At 35.9% G+C, this 19274-nt stretch overlaps 1 protein-coding gene across 1 annotated transcript in view; it reads right to left on the bottom strand.

Annotated features, from left to right (window-relative positions):
* LOC148953261 (copper homeostasis protein cutC homolog) overlaps positions 1-18715 on the bottom strand; it is a 55089-nt gene extending 36374 nt beyond the window's left edge. The window contains exons 1-2 of the mRNA XM_089087592.1: positions 18623-18715; positions 3904-4075 (exon numbers count right to left, since the gene is read on the bottom strand). Of these exons, the coding sequence (XP_088943718.1) occupies positions 3904-3963 (60 nt within the window). The 5' untranslated portion in view covers positions 3964-4075; positions 18623-18715. The remainder of the gene's footprint in view (positions 1-3903; positions 4076-18622) is intronic.
* Between the last annotated feature and the right edge of the window lie 559 nt (positions 18716-19274).

Below are 19274 nucleotides of genomic sequence, written 5' to 3'. Positions count from 1 at the left end.
AATGAAAAGTAGAAATTTGCGAGAAATATAGTAGACTCAGAAATCAAATGCTATTCAATTTACGCATAATAAAGTTATGTATTCTTTTCATAGAAATCCCGACCCTCTTACTTTTCACGCAAAGAAACACTTTGTTTTCACATTACAATGAAGGTGTTAGAAGCGAGGCATTGCAACCCTAACCCCCCCCCCCCCCCATTAAAACACTGAATACTCAAAATGGAAAATGAATATTACATGAAACTGACATCCATCCCCCTCTTAACAATCCCCCCCTCTTTTTACAGAAGAAAGTCTCTTCCTTTTCAGTAAAGCAAAAGTCAAATTTGCAAGGAAGAAGCTATGATGTTAATTTGATCAAAAGTATCCTTTTTTTCTCTGAAACCTTTGACTAAGCCGCTAACATAAGGATTGAGAGGCCGGATGTACTTTAAAAGGGTGACAGTAATTATCAGCTATTTAAAACTTCACGGAAATGCTTAAGTCAAACCAAAGCGGCTTAATAGCTAGGGGATACACAAAAAGATGGCTGTCAAAAGGAGAATTCAAAAACAGCGTTATTTCGATTGTAAGAATTAAATTAAGAACCTCAGACGGATGTGGAGGGGGATGTTAGGCTTATGTAGTAAAAACGAACATTTTAAGGTTTCTAGCGAGTATCAAAAATATGTTGTGAAGTTTGTATTGTGTGGTGGGGGTTATCTGAATTTGAATTTACTGGAGGGGGGCTATGTAAAATGATTTTATTTGAAAATAAAGTATGAAAATTTACTAAACAGAACTCACATTGTTAGTCGTTGTATCCAGAGTATCCAAGTCACTAATATTCAATGTTTTATCCATTGTTTCACAGAACTTTCTGAATGTTTAATGATAATGCACGTCCATTATATACGAAATCTCTAGGGCGAATTGTGCTGTAATGGGAAACCATATGTAACTGACTCTCTGATTGGCTTATAGAAAGACATCTTATGTAACCGGCTCCCTGATTGGCTTAGAAGGGGACACGTGATCATGTTTCCCGTTATCAGATCAATACATTCTCCCCACCGATTATGTAATCAATTTCTCAGAAATTTAGTTCCCCTTCGATTACGCAATCATTTTCTCAGAAATTTAGCTCCCCTTCAATTACGCAATCAATTTCTCGGAAATTCTCTTGTCCTAGTCGATTACGCAATCAATTTCTCGGAAATACATTTCCCCCCTCTTGTCCTAGATCAATATATCTCTTCCCCACCGTTAATGCGCATGTGCAAACTTCGCCCCGGAAACAATACACTTGGAAACGACAAATAAATCAACCTTGAAAGAGGTGTCATTGACCCATTAGAATCAATAAACCATGAAAATACTTCAAAGTGAGAAAAATCCTGTTTTTTCATTCTCAGCGACAAAAACCATAAAAAAGTGCATAAATTATGTACTCGTGGGAGCTCATGATAGGTTACTACTAGAAAGTCAAACTTTAGCGTAAAGAGCGAGGCGTTTAGGAGGGGACAGCCCCTTTCATATACAGAATAAGGGGACTAAGAGGAGAACCCCCTCATATACGTAATAACATATACGTAATAAAAAAAAAGCGATTTTTGCTCTCCCCTCCTCACGCCTCGCTCGGCTGTCCCCTATTCAACACCTCGCTCTTTACACTAAAGTTTTTTATTGTTTAAAAAAATAAAGTTGTGAGACAGAGTCAAACTTTAGCGTAAAGAGCGAGGCGTTGAGGAGGGAACAGCCCCTTTTATATACGGAATAATTTCTGTTCGTTTTAAGTTTTAATGTCGCTCCTTGCTTTCAGTTTAAAAAACTTGTTTTCTTTTTATTTAATAGCGTAAAGAGCGAGATATTGAGGAGATGGCAACTTGTTTTTTTATTTAATTTCTGATAATTTTTTAAATAATGCCAGGAAAAACGTCTTCCCCTCCACGGAAAAATCCCCCCACGGAAAGATCTTCTAGACAATTCAATCACGGTGAAAATTTACCCCGGACAATTACCCTTAATATCTCCACGTGTAGAATTGAGTCGGCTAAGAGAAAGTAAGACAAATAAAAAGAATTTCGTATAAGAATTTTAGAAAATTCACCTAGTGTGAAGTGTGAAATTTCTCCTGAAAAGTTCTCCCATCAGAGACCCCCTGTCCATGGAAAATTCCCCACTGGAAAATTCCCCAAGAAATTCACCCAACCCCAACCGAAAAACGTATTCATAATTCCCAATAACAAATACTATATGTAAACAATGAGCAAATTTCATAACTTAAAACCTTTCCCCAGGGGATGTGGGGGGTCATGTTATCTCCAAAGGTATATCTCAAAATGGCCCTTAATAAGGGCACTAGAACTTTTAATTTCAGTTCAAATGAGCCCTTTTCCTATAGCCTAGGACCATTGGTTATGTATAATCACCCCGGGGAAAAAAAAGAAAATAAATACATACGCATCCCTGATCTTTCTTCTGGCAAAAAATTCAAGATTCCACATTTTTGCACATGGGAACTTGAAATCACGGCATTAGAGTTGTCTGATGCGTTGAATCTCATGGTATAGTTTTTGTTGATTCCTTGACGTTTAAGGCCCCCCCTATTCTTGAAAATCAGGCAAATTTTCTCAGGCTCGTAGCCTTTGATGGGTAAAATTTTAATGAATCTTATATTAGAAACTTAAGGAATCTTATACATTTGGTATCAACATAACAAGCCAATTCTTTTGATATATCTATTGATATCAAAATTACGTTTTTTAGAGTTTCGGTTACTATTGAGCAGCGTCGCTCCTTACTTACAGTTCGTTATCACGAACTGTTTGATGATACTGTTTATTTCCCGCTAGAGCCTTATTTTTTATAAGATTAATTTGCAAAGTTTTTGAATAGAGAATTCATCAAGTTTGCGAACTTTAGTAGGAAATACTATGACAACAGGAAAGACATTATTTTCTCCGGTTTTTCTAAAAATGGGCTAGTGGTCACTCGTCCATACTTTAAAAATTATTCTTAGAATTATTACGAATAAATTTTCATTCTATCAACTCTAGGAAAAATTTATATAGGTTGGTTTAGCCAGCGTGTTCGTGGCCCTTGACTCTTCAGTAAGAAAAAAAGAGATTGAAAAATAAATAAAAGAACAAAACTACAGAACTAGAAAAGACACACATGGCAGAAAAGCGATTCCGGTCTTTACGAAAAAGTACACGTCACGCTGGACAGCAGTTCGTGGAAGGTTACTCCAACATGGGTAAATAAACAAAAACAATGCAAAAGAAATAAGATTTGTTTATGTCCTTATATCAAAGTTCAAAATAATCTTTAAAGATGTAACTTACATGTTTTATCCTTTTTTCCCCATTGTTTTTGTTTATATACCTTAGTCCTTGGTGAGGAACTGACAGTTTCAGTATGATAATACTCCTAAGGAGATTTACACTTTTTGCGACAGGATATGCATTTAACTTTTCTCATCATAACCCCTAAACCATTCCTAAATATATTTTCCTGTCAAATTTTTCCACAGAATCTCCGAGAAAGCCACTTTTATTTCTATAGAAAGAAGTTCAGTCTTAAGAACACATAGACGTTAACGATAACGACACATTGGTTTCATTACGGTGGAATATTTACCGAAGGATTTACTTATCCAATTAATTACTTACCGAAGGATTTACTTATCCAATTAATTACTTACCGAAGGATTTACTTATCCAATTAATTACTTACCGAAAGATTTACTTATCCAATTAATTACTTATCGAAGGATTTACTTGCCGAAGTAAATGATATGTAATGATAATTTTATGAAATACATTAAGAAAGTTAATTAAAATTAATGAAGTTAATAATAATTACACGTAACCATGTATTAACGAAGGTAATGTAATGATCCTTACCGAAGGGTTTACTTACCGAAGTGTCTGGGACAGAAATAATTTTCGGATTTGTTAAAGTTCCTGAAGTTATGTCCATATTGTATAGACCAAAGTGTTGGTCCAATGAAATTTGTTGATGAATTTGGGGTTGTCAAGTAGCCTACTTTCTTCTTTTATTTTCAGGACTGCCTAGCCTGTGTTATATTTATCTAGAAAGATAAAGCCGTAAATTGGTGAAAAAGTAAGTTTACCAACAAAAGTACGAGAAACTAAAGGGACTTATTGTTTGATATCGTTGAGGGTGGATGCTGTGGCGTAGCCTGGGAGAAGGCTTTAAATACCTAGACTTCCCCATACTTAACATGTAAATGAAAAATAACTTTTTGATCAAACAAGGTTTTAGACTGGATGCTCGTAGACAATAAAAAAAGCCTCATTCGAACGGAAATTTGGAATTTGAGTACCCTTTCACCAACTAAGAAGATCAAACCTAAGTAAAGTGCCATTTCTATCCATTTTGTACACCAAATCATAGGCAGCTCAATAATGCTACCTAAGGAAAGAACGAAATTGGCACAATGTATTATTTATTTATTTATTAGACCAGGGAGCTTCGTATAGACGTTGTTGTAGAAATTTCGGTTGGAAATAAAAGTTCTAGTGCTATTTTTAATAGTCAGGTCAGTATATTTGTAAGGTTCATGAATTATGACAACCTCCCAGGCCCTCAGGGTAAGGGCTATAGGTTAAACTAGTTGTCGGTTGTTACCATCTAGGGTTTTTATTGAAGGGGTGGTCGTATAAACTTGCTCATTCAATAGAAGTTGCTCATTCAATTGGAAATCAGAAGTTCTAGTTTATTTTTTAAGAGACAAAAGTGATCAGAGGGTAACAATTCCACCCACCGTCCTCTTTTTCCCAAATGCATCCGACAGAAATTTTGAGATAGCCATTTCGTTCAAAAGAGTCTAAATATCATATAACGAGGCCTTTGGGGTTGAAACAACACTACAGAACCTGGGGGCAAGGGTTGTAAGTTATGCCCCGGGGACACAAGGTTTTTATGGAAAGTGTGGTTGTGTAAACTTTAGAGGAACCTCATTTGATTGCAAATTGAAAGTTCTAGTTCCATTTTAAGAGTTAGAAATGATGGAGGGCAAATAGCCCCCCCCCCCCCCGAGGACCCTCACTTCCCTAAACGTATCTTATCGAAATTGTGAGATAGCCATTTTCTTCAAAACAGTCCGAAGAACATATGACAAAGCCTCCAGGGTTAACACAACCCACCAGAGCCCTGAAGCAAGGGTTGTAATTTATGCTCTAGGGTTGTACATATGCTCTGGGGGCATATAAGGTTTTTTTTTGGAATGGGTGGTCGTATAAACTTTGGGTAGGGTGGCTTATTTCATTGGAAATTGGTTGTTATAGTGCCCTTTTTAAGAATCAAAAGTGAATTGAGGGCAACCAGCCCCCTCCACGCCCATCATTTTCCCAAACAAACATCCAATAAGAATTTTTAGACATCTATTTTCTTCAGCATTGTTGAAATCCAGTAATTATACCTTTGGGGATGTCAAATCCCCTACAGCCCTCAAGTCAAGGGCTGTAAGTTAGGCAATTCGTTTATTCTTTACATATGGTATACGATATTGAGAAAGGTATGCATGTTTGACATTCACTCTCCAAAAAGACAAAGGGCAGTCAGGTGAGCCTTTCAGAGAATGTCGAGGAAAGTGTTGAACTGAATCAAAATACGGTGTGTGTATACGGGTTGTCAAAAGGGAGCAACTCAGGAATGACTGACTATATTAATTTGAAACTTTCGGAAAATGATAAGGGAGATTATCAATTGACCAAAAGGCAATATTTGCACGTTACTATTGCTACTACAACTACCACCACTGCTACTGCAACCACTATTACTATTACCACTGCCACTACTACTATTAAAACGACTACTTCTGTAGCGAGTACTCCCAAGGTTGATGATATTGAAATAAACATCTGAGGAAACGTTTGGAGGAAAATTGAACTAAATCAAAACATAATGTGTGCATACAGATTGCTGGTATGGGCGTATGGTCAATATTTTTGGAATGGGTTACCGCATCAAAAGAAAACTTATGGGGCAACATGAGTGGGATGTTCAACTGGCCGAAAGGCAACATGGACCTGCTACTACTGCTGTTAATACTGCTGCTACTACTGTTCCTAATACTACCACTACTACAATGATTCTAGTACAAATAAAGATACGCGTATGAAAGTGAAAATTTGACAGAATATTGAGGGATAATTTGAACTACATCAAAACACATTATGTGCATGAAGATTGTCAAAAGGGCGTCTCTCAAGGATGGATTTGGGTGTTACGTTGGAACTTTCAGAGAATACTTAAAGGCAAAGATGAACTGACAAAAAGGTAATATGTACAAACCACTACTAACACCACTACCACTCCTACTTTTACTGATACTACTACTACTACTACTACTACTACTGCTACTAAACAGCTCCTACTACTACTTCAATTGCAACAAATTGCAAGAGTATTAACATGAAAAGAGAGTCAAAAGGGCACATCAGGAATATTTTTGGAACGGCTTACCGCGTCAAGGTGAAACTTCCGGGGCATCATGAGGGGGATGTTCAGCTGACCGAAAGGAAACTTGTACTTGCTACTACTGATATTAATACTGCTACTACTACTGTTGCTGCTACCATTAGTACAATACTAATATTGTTACTACCTCTCCTTCTACCACCACAACTTATTGTGATACTAGTACTATTAAGGCTAAGTCTATGAAACTGAAAATTTGAGAGAATGTTGAGGGCAAATTTGAACTAAATCAAAAGAAAATATGTGCATTCAGGTAGTCAAAAGAGCGTATCTCAAGAACTGATTTGGGTATTAAGTTGGAACTTTCAGAGAATACTTAAAAGGGAAGACCAATTGACCAAAAGGCACTATGTGCACGCTTTTACTATTACTACTACCACTGCTACATTTACTAGTTCTACTACTACTATTACTCCAGCTACTACTTCTATTGCAACTACTTGTAAGGCTAAGAGCATTAAGATGAAAATATTAAGAAGTATATGAATATATAGGTTATCAAAAGGACATACCGGCAGTGTCACAGCAATCGCTAATTGTATTGAATTGAAACTTCAAGTACTTGATGGGAGGCATGGTCAACTGACCAAAAGGCAATATTTTAATACTTCTGCTGCTTCCAATACTAGTTCTAATACTATTAATACTACTACTAACACTAACACTACTACTGTGACTACTATTACAGCTATTGCTATGGGTATGAAGGTGGAATTTTTAGAGGGGAAGGTGATCTTAATCACAACACACCATCTGTTGTCAAAAGGGCATATCAGTAATATCTTAGTAGCAGTTTTGTGTGTTAAGGTGAAACTTGCATGCCTTGTTTTGGGAGATACTGCTTCTTCTACTTCTGCTACTACTATTACAACCGGTGTTTCTGCTACTGCTACTAAGGCTAAGGGTATTAAGGCGAAAATTTTGGGCTTTATTGAAGCTGTATTGAATTAAATCGAAACACACTATGCCAACAAAGGTTTCTACGGGATCGTATCATCAATGCTTCAGGAACGGTTGATGGTATTAAGCTTTAAATTTTAGCTTACAAGGAACATTTAGGCTGATGTTAAACTAAATTATAACGAACTATGATCATGTAAAATGGCAAAAGGGTGACGAAGCAATATCTCAGGAGCGACATAAATTATTCAATTAGACCTTTCAGGGTAAGTCGTGGTGGATTTTGAACTAACTAGAAGGCACTATGTGTATACTTTTAATACTACTTTACGGTTACTGTAACTAATGACCCTAAGGGTATTAAGGTGAAACTTTTCGTGAACGTTTAGGGGGAGTTTCAATTAAACGAAAAGACTATATGCAAGCAGGTTTCCAAAAAGGGCATATAAGCAATATCAAAGGCAGCGCTACTCTATCATAGCTAACAATATCATTGAAACTTTTAAAGGAACTAATTTGATTGGAAATTAAAAGTTCCAGTGCCATTTTTAAGAGTAAAAACTGATTGGAGGCCAAGCAAACCCTCCTCCCTAGCTCATAGTTTTACAAAAGCTTCCAATCAAAAGTTTGAAACAACCATTTTGTTCATCATAGTTGAACGGTCCAGAACGTAACTATGTCTCTAGGGATATTGGGTATGTTAGCCACCACAGTTATGAAATTTGTCCATTATAACTTAAAACTAAATGTTGCTTTAAACTAAATCAAGAGGCACGGTGTGTATGGTGGTTGCCAATAAGACATCTCAGCAATATCCCAAGAACAAATGATGGTATAAAATTGACAATTTAACTAAACCAAAGGAGTGTAAGTGTATCAGGTTGTCAAAGAGCATAGATAGAATTTTTGGGGAATAATATTAAGTTCTATTCTTCAGGTAAAGTAGAGGAGGTATAAAACTAAATTAAACAATACTATTTGCGTCAAGATTTTCAAAACGGTGTATGTTCTTAAAAATTGTTGAAAAAGTTTCTCCAACTTACAAATGGTTCCCATTAAAAAGACCATGTCAATAAAAACAAACAGAAATTAATTTGAAAAATTTTTCCACAAAATAAGTTTTTCAAAGAAAAATAAAGAACGCCATTAAACCAAAAATGAGCAGAAATCAAATTGAATAATCTACCGAGCGTAGAATTACCAAAAATTACCCTCAATAAATAAATAAAACACAAAACAAACAGAAATTACAATAAATAGCCGATTCAAACTCAAAACGAGCAGAAATTAACATGAGTAGGGCTGACATCCCCCATGCCTTCTCAAGACCAGACCATAATTTGCACTTTGCTGAAAAAAATACAAATGAATTTACATTGTCAGTTTAATATAAATATGCTAATATTTATTCCTTAAAGTCTTAATAATTTTCGATTCATTAAACTTAAAAAAGTTAAAACATTTAAAATGTGAAAGTCCGAAATAAGGATATTTAACAAATATTACACCAAGCGACAATGTGTTTGTTGACAAGTCAGCTTTGTCAGTCTTGTGCAAGCTTTGATGGTTACAAGTTAGGTCATAAATCTCAGAAATGAGCTAGAAATTAGGTTAGAATCTCAGAAATATAAATCTCAGAAATGCTCAATACTCACAATTAGTGCATGATGAACGTCAACAAATACATAGTCGCTTAGTGTATGTCTGAAATATTTGTTAATTATCCTTATTTCGGAATTTCCCCAGTGAATGTCAGCATTCATCAGATTTCGGTCTGATATATATATATATATATATATATATATATATATATATATATATATATATATATATATATATATATATATATATATATATATATATATATATATATATATATATATATATATATATATATATATATATATATATATATATATATATATATATATATATATATATATATATATATATATATATATATATATATATATATATATATATATATATATATATATATATATATATATATATATATATATATATATATATATATATATATATATATATATATATATATATACTACTCACTCACTCACTCACACACTCACTATATATATATATATATATATATATATATATATATATATATATATATATATATATATATATATATATATATATATATATATATATATATATATATATATATATATATATATATATATATATAATGCCTACCATACAAAGGTATGGTAGGCATTGATGACCTTATCCATTCTTCTAACTGCGTGTGTCTTTACTTTTCATTTTTAACATGCTCTAGTTGTCGTTTTCGTATATCTTCTAACCGCCCGTGTCTTTGCTCTTCATTTTGTATTTTTGACACGATTTTGTATTTTGAATAATTCAGACAATTTAGCAATGGTATTTACTTTAGCTGCCCGTATTAGTGTTGTCACAGTTGAGAGTCCAGGTTGTCAAATTTCAAATCTTATCACGTTTGAAAGTTCAGATGTGGGTTCCAAAGAATCATCATTTATGGTAACTGCAACTGCAAATTTTAATTTTGTGGGCCTTCCAACAGACATTATATTATATGAGTAACCGTTGCGTTGGAAACTAAACAGTCTTATTTATGCTATGCATGACATCAGATAAGAAAATACTTATACGAGGCATGTTTTTTAAGTAAGTACCGTTTTGCGATTTCGCCACCACAGCGCTACGGTCGTCGTTCTGCGCATGCGCGCTGGTAACCTATATCTCTTGTCTACGCATTGAAACAATTACAGTCTGATTTTAATTTTATACGTGGTTTACTGATTGTTACAGATGATTCCGACAATCGTGAGTCCTACAGATTGTGAAGTAAGGGCAGTTATATGATTTCTTAGTGCTAAAGGCGTAAAAATGATCAATATTCATCATGAGATCTGTGAAGTTTACTGACAAAACATTATGAGTGATGGAATGGTAAAGAAATGGGTGAGAATCCAAACAACAATCCATGGAATAGCGACATTCATCATCACCCAAAAAAGTGAAGTTTAGCAAACATTTTCTGCCTGGAAAATCATATGCACAGTTTTTTGGGACAAAAAAGGAGTATTGCTAGTGTAGTTTCTGCCTCGTAATGAGACAATCAATGCAGCGTCTTATTGTGAGACATTGAACAATCTGCGTCGTGCAATCAAGAACAAAAGATGTGGCAAGTTGAGTAAGCGCATCGTTTTACTGCATGAAAATGCCCGTCCACATGTGGCTAATCGGGCCAAAGATCTCATCAAATCTCTTAAATTGGAAACTCTAGATCATCCTCTATACAGCCCTGATCTGGCACCCAGCGACTATCATTTGTTCCTGCACTTGAAGAAACACCTGGGTGGTCAGCGTCTTCAAGACGATAACGAAGTCAAAACAGTTTTGATGCAGTGGTTAACAAGTCAGGCGGAAGAATTTTATGAGGAGAGTATTCAAAACTGGTGCCACGTTATGTCAAGTGCCTCAATATTCACGGAAATTATATAGAAACGTAGATTAAGGTATAGGCTTTCATGTAAAAGTAAAATTATTGCGATATCTTTGCACGTCTTTTTTTAATTCCAAAACGGTACTTACTTAAAAAACATGCCTCGTATGATGCCATATACAATGTCATAAGAAATGCTTATATGATGTTCTAACATAGTACATGACGTCATTTGCAAAAACCAAAATTAAGGCTCTGAACAAATTTTCTCAGACTTCCAACCTATCTAGATCGTTTTTTATGCAAGAATATCCCAAGATGCCAATTTTCCCGAAAAAATATGGTGCCGTTTTCGAAAAATAGAATATATTTATACATATATACACAATTATTGCTCACTTATAAATATTAATTTAAAAAAAAAACTTTCCGAAAAATAAGTTTTTCAAAGAAAAGTAAAGGCCATTTTAAACTTGAGCTCAGTAGATACAAATACCTGTTAAAATTCAAACTCAAAACGACCAAAAATTTATATTAAAGAATAAATGAAACCCAAAACGAACAACAATTAAATAAACAATCATAGCAAATAACATAAACCAGGTAATAATATAAATGTATAAATAGATCTTCAAGCAAGTAATACTTAGATTGAATATGAAAATCAAGCTTAAAACGAAAAAAAAATTTGATATTGAAGTATAAATGAAACTTAAAACGAACGGAAATTAAATAAACAATCAATGCAAACCAACATACAATAAATATTAATGTAAATGAACAAATAAATCTTAAAACGAGTGAAACATAAATTGAATATGCAAATAAATCTTGAAAGGAACAAAAACCACAACAAACAAGAGTTTGGGTATCGCCTCCATCTCTCACAGTAAAAGCCTAAAACCTACTGCGTCATTAGCGCTTTACTGAAAACCTTACTGAATTTTATTACAAACATCTTCTTTTGCACTTAATATTGAAAATAAACATTAAAATTATAGTAAAATTTTGAACTGATGAGCTTTCAGATATTGATATCATTATACATCAAATATTCAATTTAATTTATTAGTTCTTTTGAAATTTGCTCGAGGGGAATATAGCTTAACTGCAAACCAGAGGTTGGATACTACCCCCTTCGGCAATGATAAAAAAAAACCAAAAGCCGACTGCCTGATTGGGGCGTCTAACGAGACGATTTATAATAGAAAAAATTTATTTTAAATTTAGTAAATCAATGAAAATAAAAAAAAAAAAAAAATGAAAAAAAATATTTAGATGATGGATCTTTCAACAGTTAATATCAATACACATCAAATATTCAATTTGATGTTGTTTATACTTTCCAAGACTGTTCAAGGCGCTTATAGTTTTCAGGAAAGCGCCAATGGCGCAGTAGGTTTTAGACTTGTATAGTAAGAGAAGGAGGCGAAACCCAAACTCTTGTTTGTGGTGATTTCTGTTCGTTCCAAGTTTGATTTGTATATTCAATTTAAATTTCACTCGTTTTAAGATTCATTTATTAATTTACATTAATGTCTATTGTATGTTTGTTCTCATTGATTGTTTATTTAATTTCTGTTCGTTTTAAGTTTCATTTATACTTCAATGGCAAAATATTTTTTTTCGTTTTAAGCTTGATTTTCCTATTCAATCTAAGGATTAGTCACTTTAAGATCTATTTATTTGTTTATATTATTACTTGTTGTATGTTATTTGCTATGATTGTTTATTTTAGGCTTTTACTGTAATGCGAAAAATACCTTATGGTAAAATTATCGAGAAAATAATTTTAATTCCATATAATTAATAATAATTAATTGTAAAAACTATTCCTTCTTTCTAATCCCTTCTCTATGTACGCACCAATACGAAATATTGTGGTTGGATTACTACTTTGTAAGATTTTAGGAAGCAGCAAAACAATCCCATGTAAGTAATTTTCCCTTAAATCAGAGAGCACCGGACACTTTCGCCCGGTGCCCCCAGAGCATTACTTACAACGCCGGCCTACGGACCCTGGGGGGTTGTGTCGACCCTGGAGTTTTCATTATATATTCTTTGAACTACTTTCTTAAACAATGGCTATCTCAAAGTTCTTATCAGATGGGTGTGAGGAAAAAAGGGAATGGAGAGGATAGTTGCCCTCCGATATCATTTGAATCTATATAAAGTGCCTCTGGGAAAAAAATAAATTGGAGTATGTGGGGGGGGGGGGCTAGCTGCCCTCCGATCACTTTTGACTCAAGTGAATTACCACTTTCAATTTCCAATCAAATGAGCCCTCTATGAAGTTTATACGAGAATCCCTTCCATAGCAACCATATATGCCCCCAGGGCATAACTTACAAGCCTATCCCCGGGCCCTGGGGCGCTGTCCCTATCCCCGGGCCCTGCCGACACAGGAGTTTTTGTTATCTGAACTTTGAACTATTTTCAACAAAATATCCATTTCAAAATTTTTATCTGATGCATTTAGGGGGTGGAGGGTGGGGGGGCTAATTGCTCTCCGATCTCTTTTGACTCTTAAAAAGTGAACAAGAACTTTCAATTTCCAATCAAATGAGCCTCTCTGAAGTTTATACGGGCATCCCTTCCATAAGAGCTATATATGCCCCCAGAGCATTACTTACAACACCTGCTTCCGGGCCCGTGGGGGTTGCGTTGACACCGGAGTATTTCTTATCTGACCTTTGAACTATTTTTAATGAAATGGTTATTTTAAGAACTTTATCGGATGGGATTGGAAAAAAGGATGTGTAGGGAGGGGTGCTAGTTGCCATTGGATATCTTTTGACTCTTAAAAAGCGTATTAGAACTTTCAATTTCCAAACAAATGAGCCCTCTCTGAGGTTTATACGAGCCTCCCTTTTATATGAACCATATACGCCCCCAGGACAACACTTACAACGCCTACCCCCCGGGCCCTGGGGGGTTGTGTTGACACCGGAGTTTTGTTATCTAATTTTTGAACAATTTTCAAAAAACTGGCTATCTCAAAATTTGTAGAGGCTGGGTTTGGGGCAAAAAGGGCGTAGGGGCGGGCTAGTAGCCCTTAAATCTCTTGACTCTTAAACAGAGAACTAGAACTTTCAATTTCCAATCAAATGAGCCCTCTCTGAAGTTTATACGAGTAGCCCTTCCACAACAGCTGTATATCCCCCCAGGCATAACTTACAACGCCTACCCCGGGCCCTGAAGGATTGTGTCGAGCCCGGAGTTTACGTTTCATGATCTTTGAACCATCTTGAAAAAAAGTTCTCTCAAAGTTCTATTAGAATGGGTTTGAGAAAAATAGCGAGTGAAGGAAGGGGGATGGTGCTATTTGGCCTCCGATCTCTTTTGACCCTTAAAAAGTAAACGAGAACTTTCAATTTACAATCATATGAACCCTCTCCGAAGTTTATACGAGCATCCCTTCCATAAGAACTATATATGCCCCCAGAGCATTACTTACAACGCCGGCCTACGGACCCTGGGGGGTTGTGTCGACCCTGGAGTTTTCATTATATAATCTTTGAACTACTTTTTTAAAAATGGCTATCTCAAAGCTCTTATCAGATGGGTTTGAGGAAAAAAGGGCATGGAGAGAGGGGGATAGTTGCCCTTCGATATCATTTGACTCTTTAAAAATGAACTAGAACTTTTAATTTCCAATCAAATGAGCACTCTCCGAAGTTAATAGGAGCATACCCTCCATAAGAACCATATATGCCCCCAGAGCAATGCTTACAACACCTGCCCCGGGTCCTGGGGGGTTGCGTTGACACAGGAGTTTTTCTTATCTGATTTTTGAACTATTTTTAACAAAATGGCCTCACGTAAAGGAGTTTTTATTATATTATCTTTGAACTATTTTTAACTAAATGGCTACCTCAAATTTTTTATCAGATGTATTTGGGGAAAGAGGGCTTGGAGGGAGGGGGAGCTAGTTGCCCTCCGATCACTTTTGACTCTTAAAAAGGGCACTAGAACTCTCGATTTCCAATCGAATGAGCCCCCTTTGAAATTTATACAACGACCCCTTCTATATGAAGTGCCTCTGGGAAAAAAATTAATGGGAGTATGGGGGGGGGGGGGGCTATCTGCCCTCCGATCACTTTTGACTCTTAAAAAATGAATTACAAATTTCAATTTCCGATCAAATGAGCCCTCTATGAAGTTTATACGAGCATCCCTTCCATAACCATCATATATGCCCCCAGGGCATAACTTAAAACCCTATCCCCGGGCCCTGGGGCGCTGTGCCGACACCGGAGTTTTTGTTATCTGGACTTTGAACTATTTTCAACAAAATATGCATTTCAAAATTTTTATCTGATGCATTTAGGGCGTGGAGAGGGGGGAGGGCTAATTGCTCTCCAATCTCTTATGACTCTTAAGAAGTGAACAAGAACTTTCAATTTCCAATCAAATGAGCCTCTCTGAAGTTTATATGGGCATCCCTTCCATAAGAGCTATATATGCCCCCAGAGCATTACTTACAACACCTGCTTCCAGGCCCTGGGGGGGTGCGTCGACACTAGAGTTTTTCTTATCTGACCTTTGAACTATTTTAATGAAATGGCTTATTTTAAGAATTTTATCGAATGGGCTTGGAAAAAAGGATGTGTAGGGAGGGGTGCTAGTTGCCATTGGATATCTTTTGACTCTTAAAAAGTGTATTAGAACTTTCAATTTCCAAACAAATGAGCCCTCTCTGAAGTTTATACGAGCCCCCCTTTCATATGAACCATATACACCCCCAGGACAACACTTACACCGCCTACCCCCCGGGCCCTGGGGGGCTGTGTTGACACCGGAGTTTTGTTATCTAATTTTTGAACAATTTTCAAAAAACTGGCTATCTCAAAATTTGTAGTGGATGGTTTTGGGAAAAAAAGGGCGTGGGGGGCTAGTTGCCCTTAACGCTCATGATTCTTGAAAAATGAACTAGAACTTTCAATTTCCAATCAAATAAACCCTCTATGAAGTTTATACGAGCATCCCTTTCATAAGAACCATACATGCCTTTAGGGTATAACTTAGAACGCCTTCCCCCAGGTCCTGGGGGGTTTTATTGACACCAGAGTTTTTCTTATCCGACCTTTGAACTATTTTTAACAAAATGTCTAACTCAAAATTTTCATTAGATGGGTTTAGAAAAAGAAGGCATGGGGGGGGGGGGGGGGCCAATTTGCCTTCGGATCTCTTTTGAATATTAAAAAGTGAGCTCGAAATTTCAATTTACAATCAAATGAGGCCTCTCTGAAGTTTATACAAGCATCCCTTTAATAAGAATCATACATACCCAAGGGCATAACTTACAACGCCTGCCCCCGGGCCCCGAGGGTTGTGTCGACATCTGAGTTTTTGTTATCTGACTTTTGAACAATTTTTAACTTAATGGCTATCTCAAAATTTTTATCAGATTTAATTGGGGCAAAGGGGGATTGGGGGAAGGGGGGGGGTTAGTTGCCCTCCAATCTCTTTTGACTCTCAAAACCTGAACTAGAACTTTCAATATCCAATCAAATGAGCCATGTCTGAAGTTTTTAGGAGTATCCTTTCCATAAGAACTATAAATTCTCCCAGGGCATAACTTACAACGCCTGCCCTCGGGCCCTGGGGGGGCTGTGTCGACCCCGGAATTTTTGTTATATGGTCTTTGAAATATTTAAAAAAAAATGGCTATCTCAAAGTTCTTATCGAATGGGTTTGATTAAAAAAGGCATGGAGGGGGGGGGCTAGGTACCCTCCAGTCTTTTTTAACTCTTAAAAAGTGAACTAGAACTTTCAATTTCCAATCAAATGAGCCCTCTTTGAAGTTTATACGAGCATCCCATCCATAAGAACCCTATATGCCCCCAGGGCATAACTTACAACGCCTTTCCCAGGACCCTGGGGGGTTGTGACGTTATCCGGAGTTTTGTTATATGATCTTTGAACTATTTTTAACAAAATAGCTATCTCAAAATTTTTATCGGATGCATTTGAAAAAAGGCGTGGGGGGCTGGTTACCCTCCGTTATCTTTTGACGCTCAAATGAGCTCTGTCTAAAGTTTTTTCGAGCATTCCTTCCATAAGAGCCATATATGCCCCTAGGACATAACTTATAACCCTTGGCCTAAAGACTCTGGGAGGGGTATCATGCTCAAAGATATAATTTTCAGAACCTTCAACAACGTTGAACAAAATGGCCATCTAAAAATTTTTATTGGATATGTTTGGGGAAATGGTGGGCATGGAAGGGGTGTTGGTTGCCTTTCAATCACTTTCGACTATCACAAAAGGCACTAGCCATTTAAATTTCCAATCGAATGAGCCCTTTTTTAAGTTTCTACGACAACACTTTCTATGAAAACCTTATATGCCCCAAGGGCATAACTTACAACCCTTTCCCTGAGGGGTGTGGTGAGGGTTATCATCCTTAAAGACCTAATTTCCAGAATTTTCAACTACGTTGAACAAAATAGCCATCTCAAAATTTTGATTGTGTATGTTGGGAGAAAAGGTGGGCGTGAGGGGGGGGGGGGGTTATTTGCCCCCCAATCACTTTTGACTATTAAAAAGGGCACTAGCCCTTTGAATTTCCAATCGAATGAATCCTTTTTGAAGTTTCTAAGACAAAGCTTTCTATAAAAACCTTATGTGCCCCCAGCGTATAACTTACAACCCCTTCCCTGAGAGATGTGGGGGGGGAGTGTCCTCCTTAAAAACATAATTCCTATATGGAAATCAACTATGTAGAATAAAATGGCTATCTCAAAATTTTGATTGGATGTCTTGTGGGAAATGGTGGGCGTGGAAGGGGTGTTAGTTGCCTTCCAATCACTTTTTACCCTCAAAAAGGGCACCTGAACTTTTGATTTCCAATCGAATGAGCCCCCTTTGAAGTTTTTACGACGACCCCTTACATATGAAGTGCCTCTGGGAAAAAAGATATTAATAAAACATTGGAGCCGTATGGCCTTTACTATAGGCAACGCCATAGCGTTGCCTCTGATAGTAAAGAAACATTGGCTATGCATTGTGGATCTCAGACACTCATACATTTTTGTTTACGAATATAAACATGAATAAGTAAGCCGTTTAAATGGGATATCGGGAAAATACATGTTTTTATGGACCTCAGTAATCAGTAAGTGTTTTCTCTCTTTGAGGAAAGGGGATTTTCCTTGCGTGAGATGTTCCATTGAAGATGAATTCGTTGGACTACCTGAACCAAAGATGCAAATGCAAAAGTATTAAGCCTAAAATTCCTTTTACCCTCTTAAAAGATATTGTTTCAAATACTACGTCTGTAAGAGCTGAGGGCCAAACATAAGTTCAAATCGAACTAGTTTTCTAACTACTTTTTAAACCAAAAGACAAATAAGAGGCTAGATTCTTACGTATAGCCTAAGCATCTAGGCTTTAAAATATTTTTATTGAAAAATTAAAAAATTCCACCCAAATGTCTCAGAAAATGCATTTCCCCCCTCCCCCTATGAACTGATGTCACTAGTGCTCCCTAGTTAAAAATTTAATTTTTGAGTTTGTAAAGTTAAGTGCTCAAAAATATCTGATTTTTTTTTTTTTTTTTCGAAACTGACTTTGAATTAGGCTGTGATAAAGCATGATGATATGATGCTAGGCTAGATCAAGATCTCACCACTTAGCGTCATAACTTATCATAAAGATGGCGCGTATAGTTCAAAATTAGATTCTATGAATTAATTCAAATGCTTCATTAATATCGGACATATATAATGACTGCCTCTAACATACAATAAAAAAAAAAAAAAAAATGATAAATATTACCTGTCCGCAGTGTTCCTGATATACTCATTAAATTCAGGATACCTTGAGCTAAACACTGTTCTATTATAGATGGCACATAATATTTTGCTCTAAGACAATGAGGAAACAGATAAGAATTGGATCTTCAACCACCTCTGATTAGTTTGCTAGATTCAGCATAAGAAGATAGGGACTAAAAACTACTAGCGTCACTTAATGGCATAGCTAGGAAGGCAAGGGTGACTGTCCCCGGGCGTGGCTTCTGATGGGGCTCCTGACTGTTTCTGGGGACTGAAAACCATAATAACGCCTCTGTTTTCACTTACAATGCAGCGTCTGGTGACTTCGTTTAAAAATTAAATATCTGATATGGCATTAACTAACTCCCAATTTTACCCTGATAAAATTTTCCACAGATATTAAAATTTTTTCTCTATAAAGAGCGGGAAATTAAATAAGTGAATCTCCTTCCCTTCCCCCGCTCCCTTTTTAGTACCCATGCGTATTGTTTACTTTACAAATTTGGAAATTTTTTTTGGTCATTTTTTTTTCTTTTGCTAAATTGTGTTTTGTATTTTTTAGTCATAGGTCACTATTGTCTTTTTGTTTTAATTAATCTAATTCCTTTATAAATTCTGCAAGTTTTACTTCTTTGTTTTTACCGTTTCGATAT

The sequence above is a fragment of the Artemia sp. Qi Xiang Cuo genome, chromosome 4 (genome assembly GCF_049724085.1).
Source record: "Artemia sp. Qi Xiang Cuo chromosome 4, ASM4972408v1, whole genome shotgun sequence".
NCBI classification, from domain to species: domain Eukaryota; kingdom Metazoa; phylum Arthropoda; class Branchiopoda; order Anostraca; family Artemiidae; genus Artemia; species Artemia sp. Qi Xiang Cuo.
This window is presented reverse-complemented; position numbering and strand designations above follow the sequence as displayed.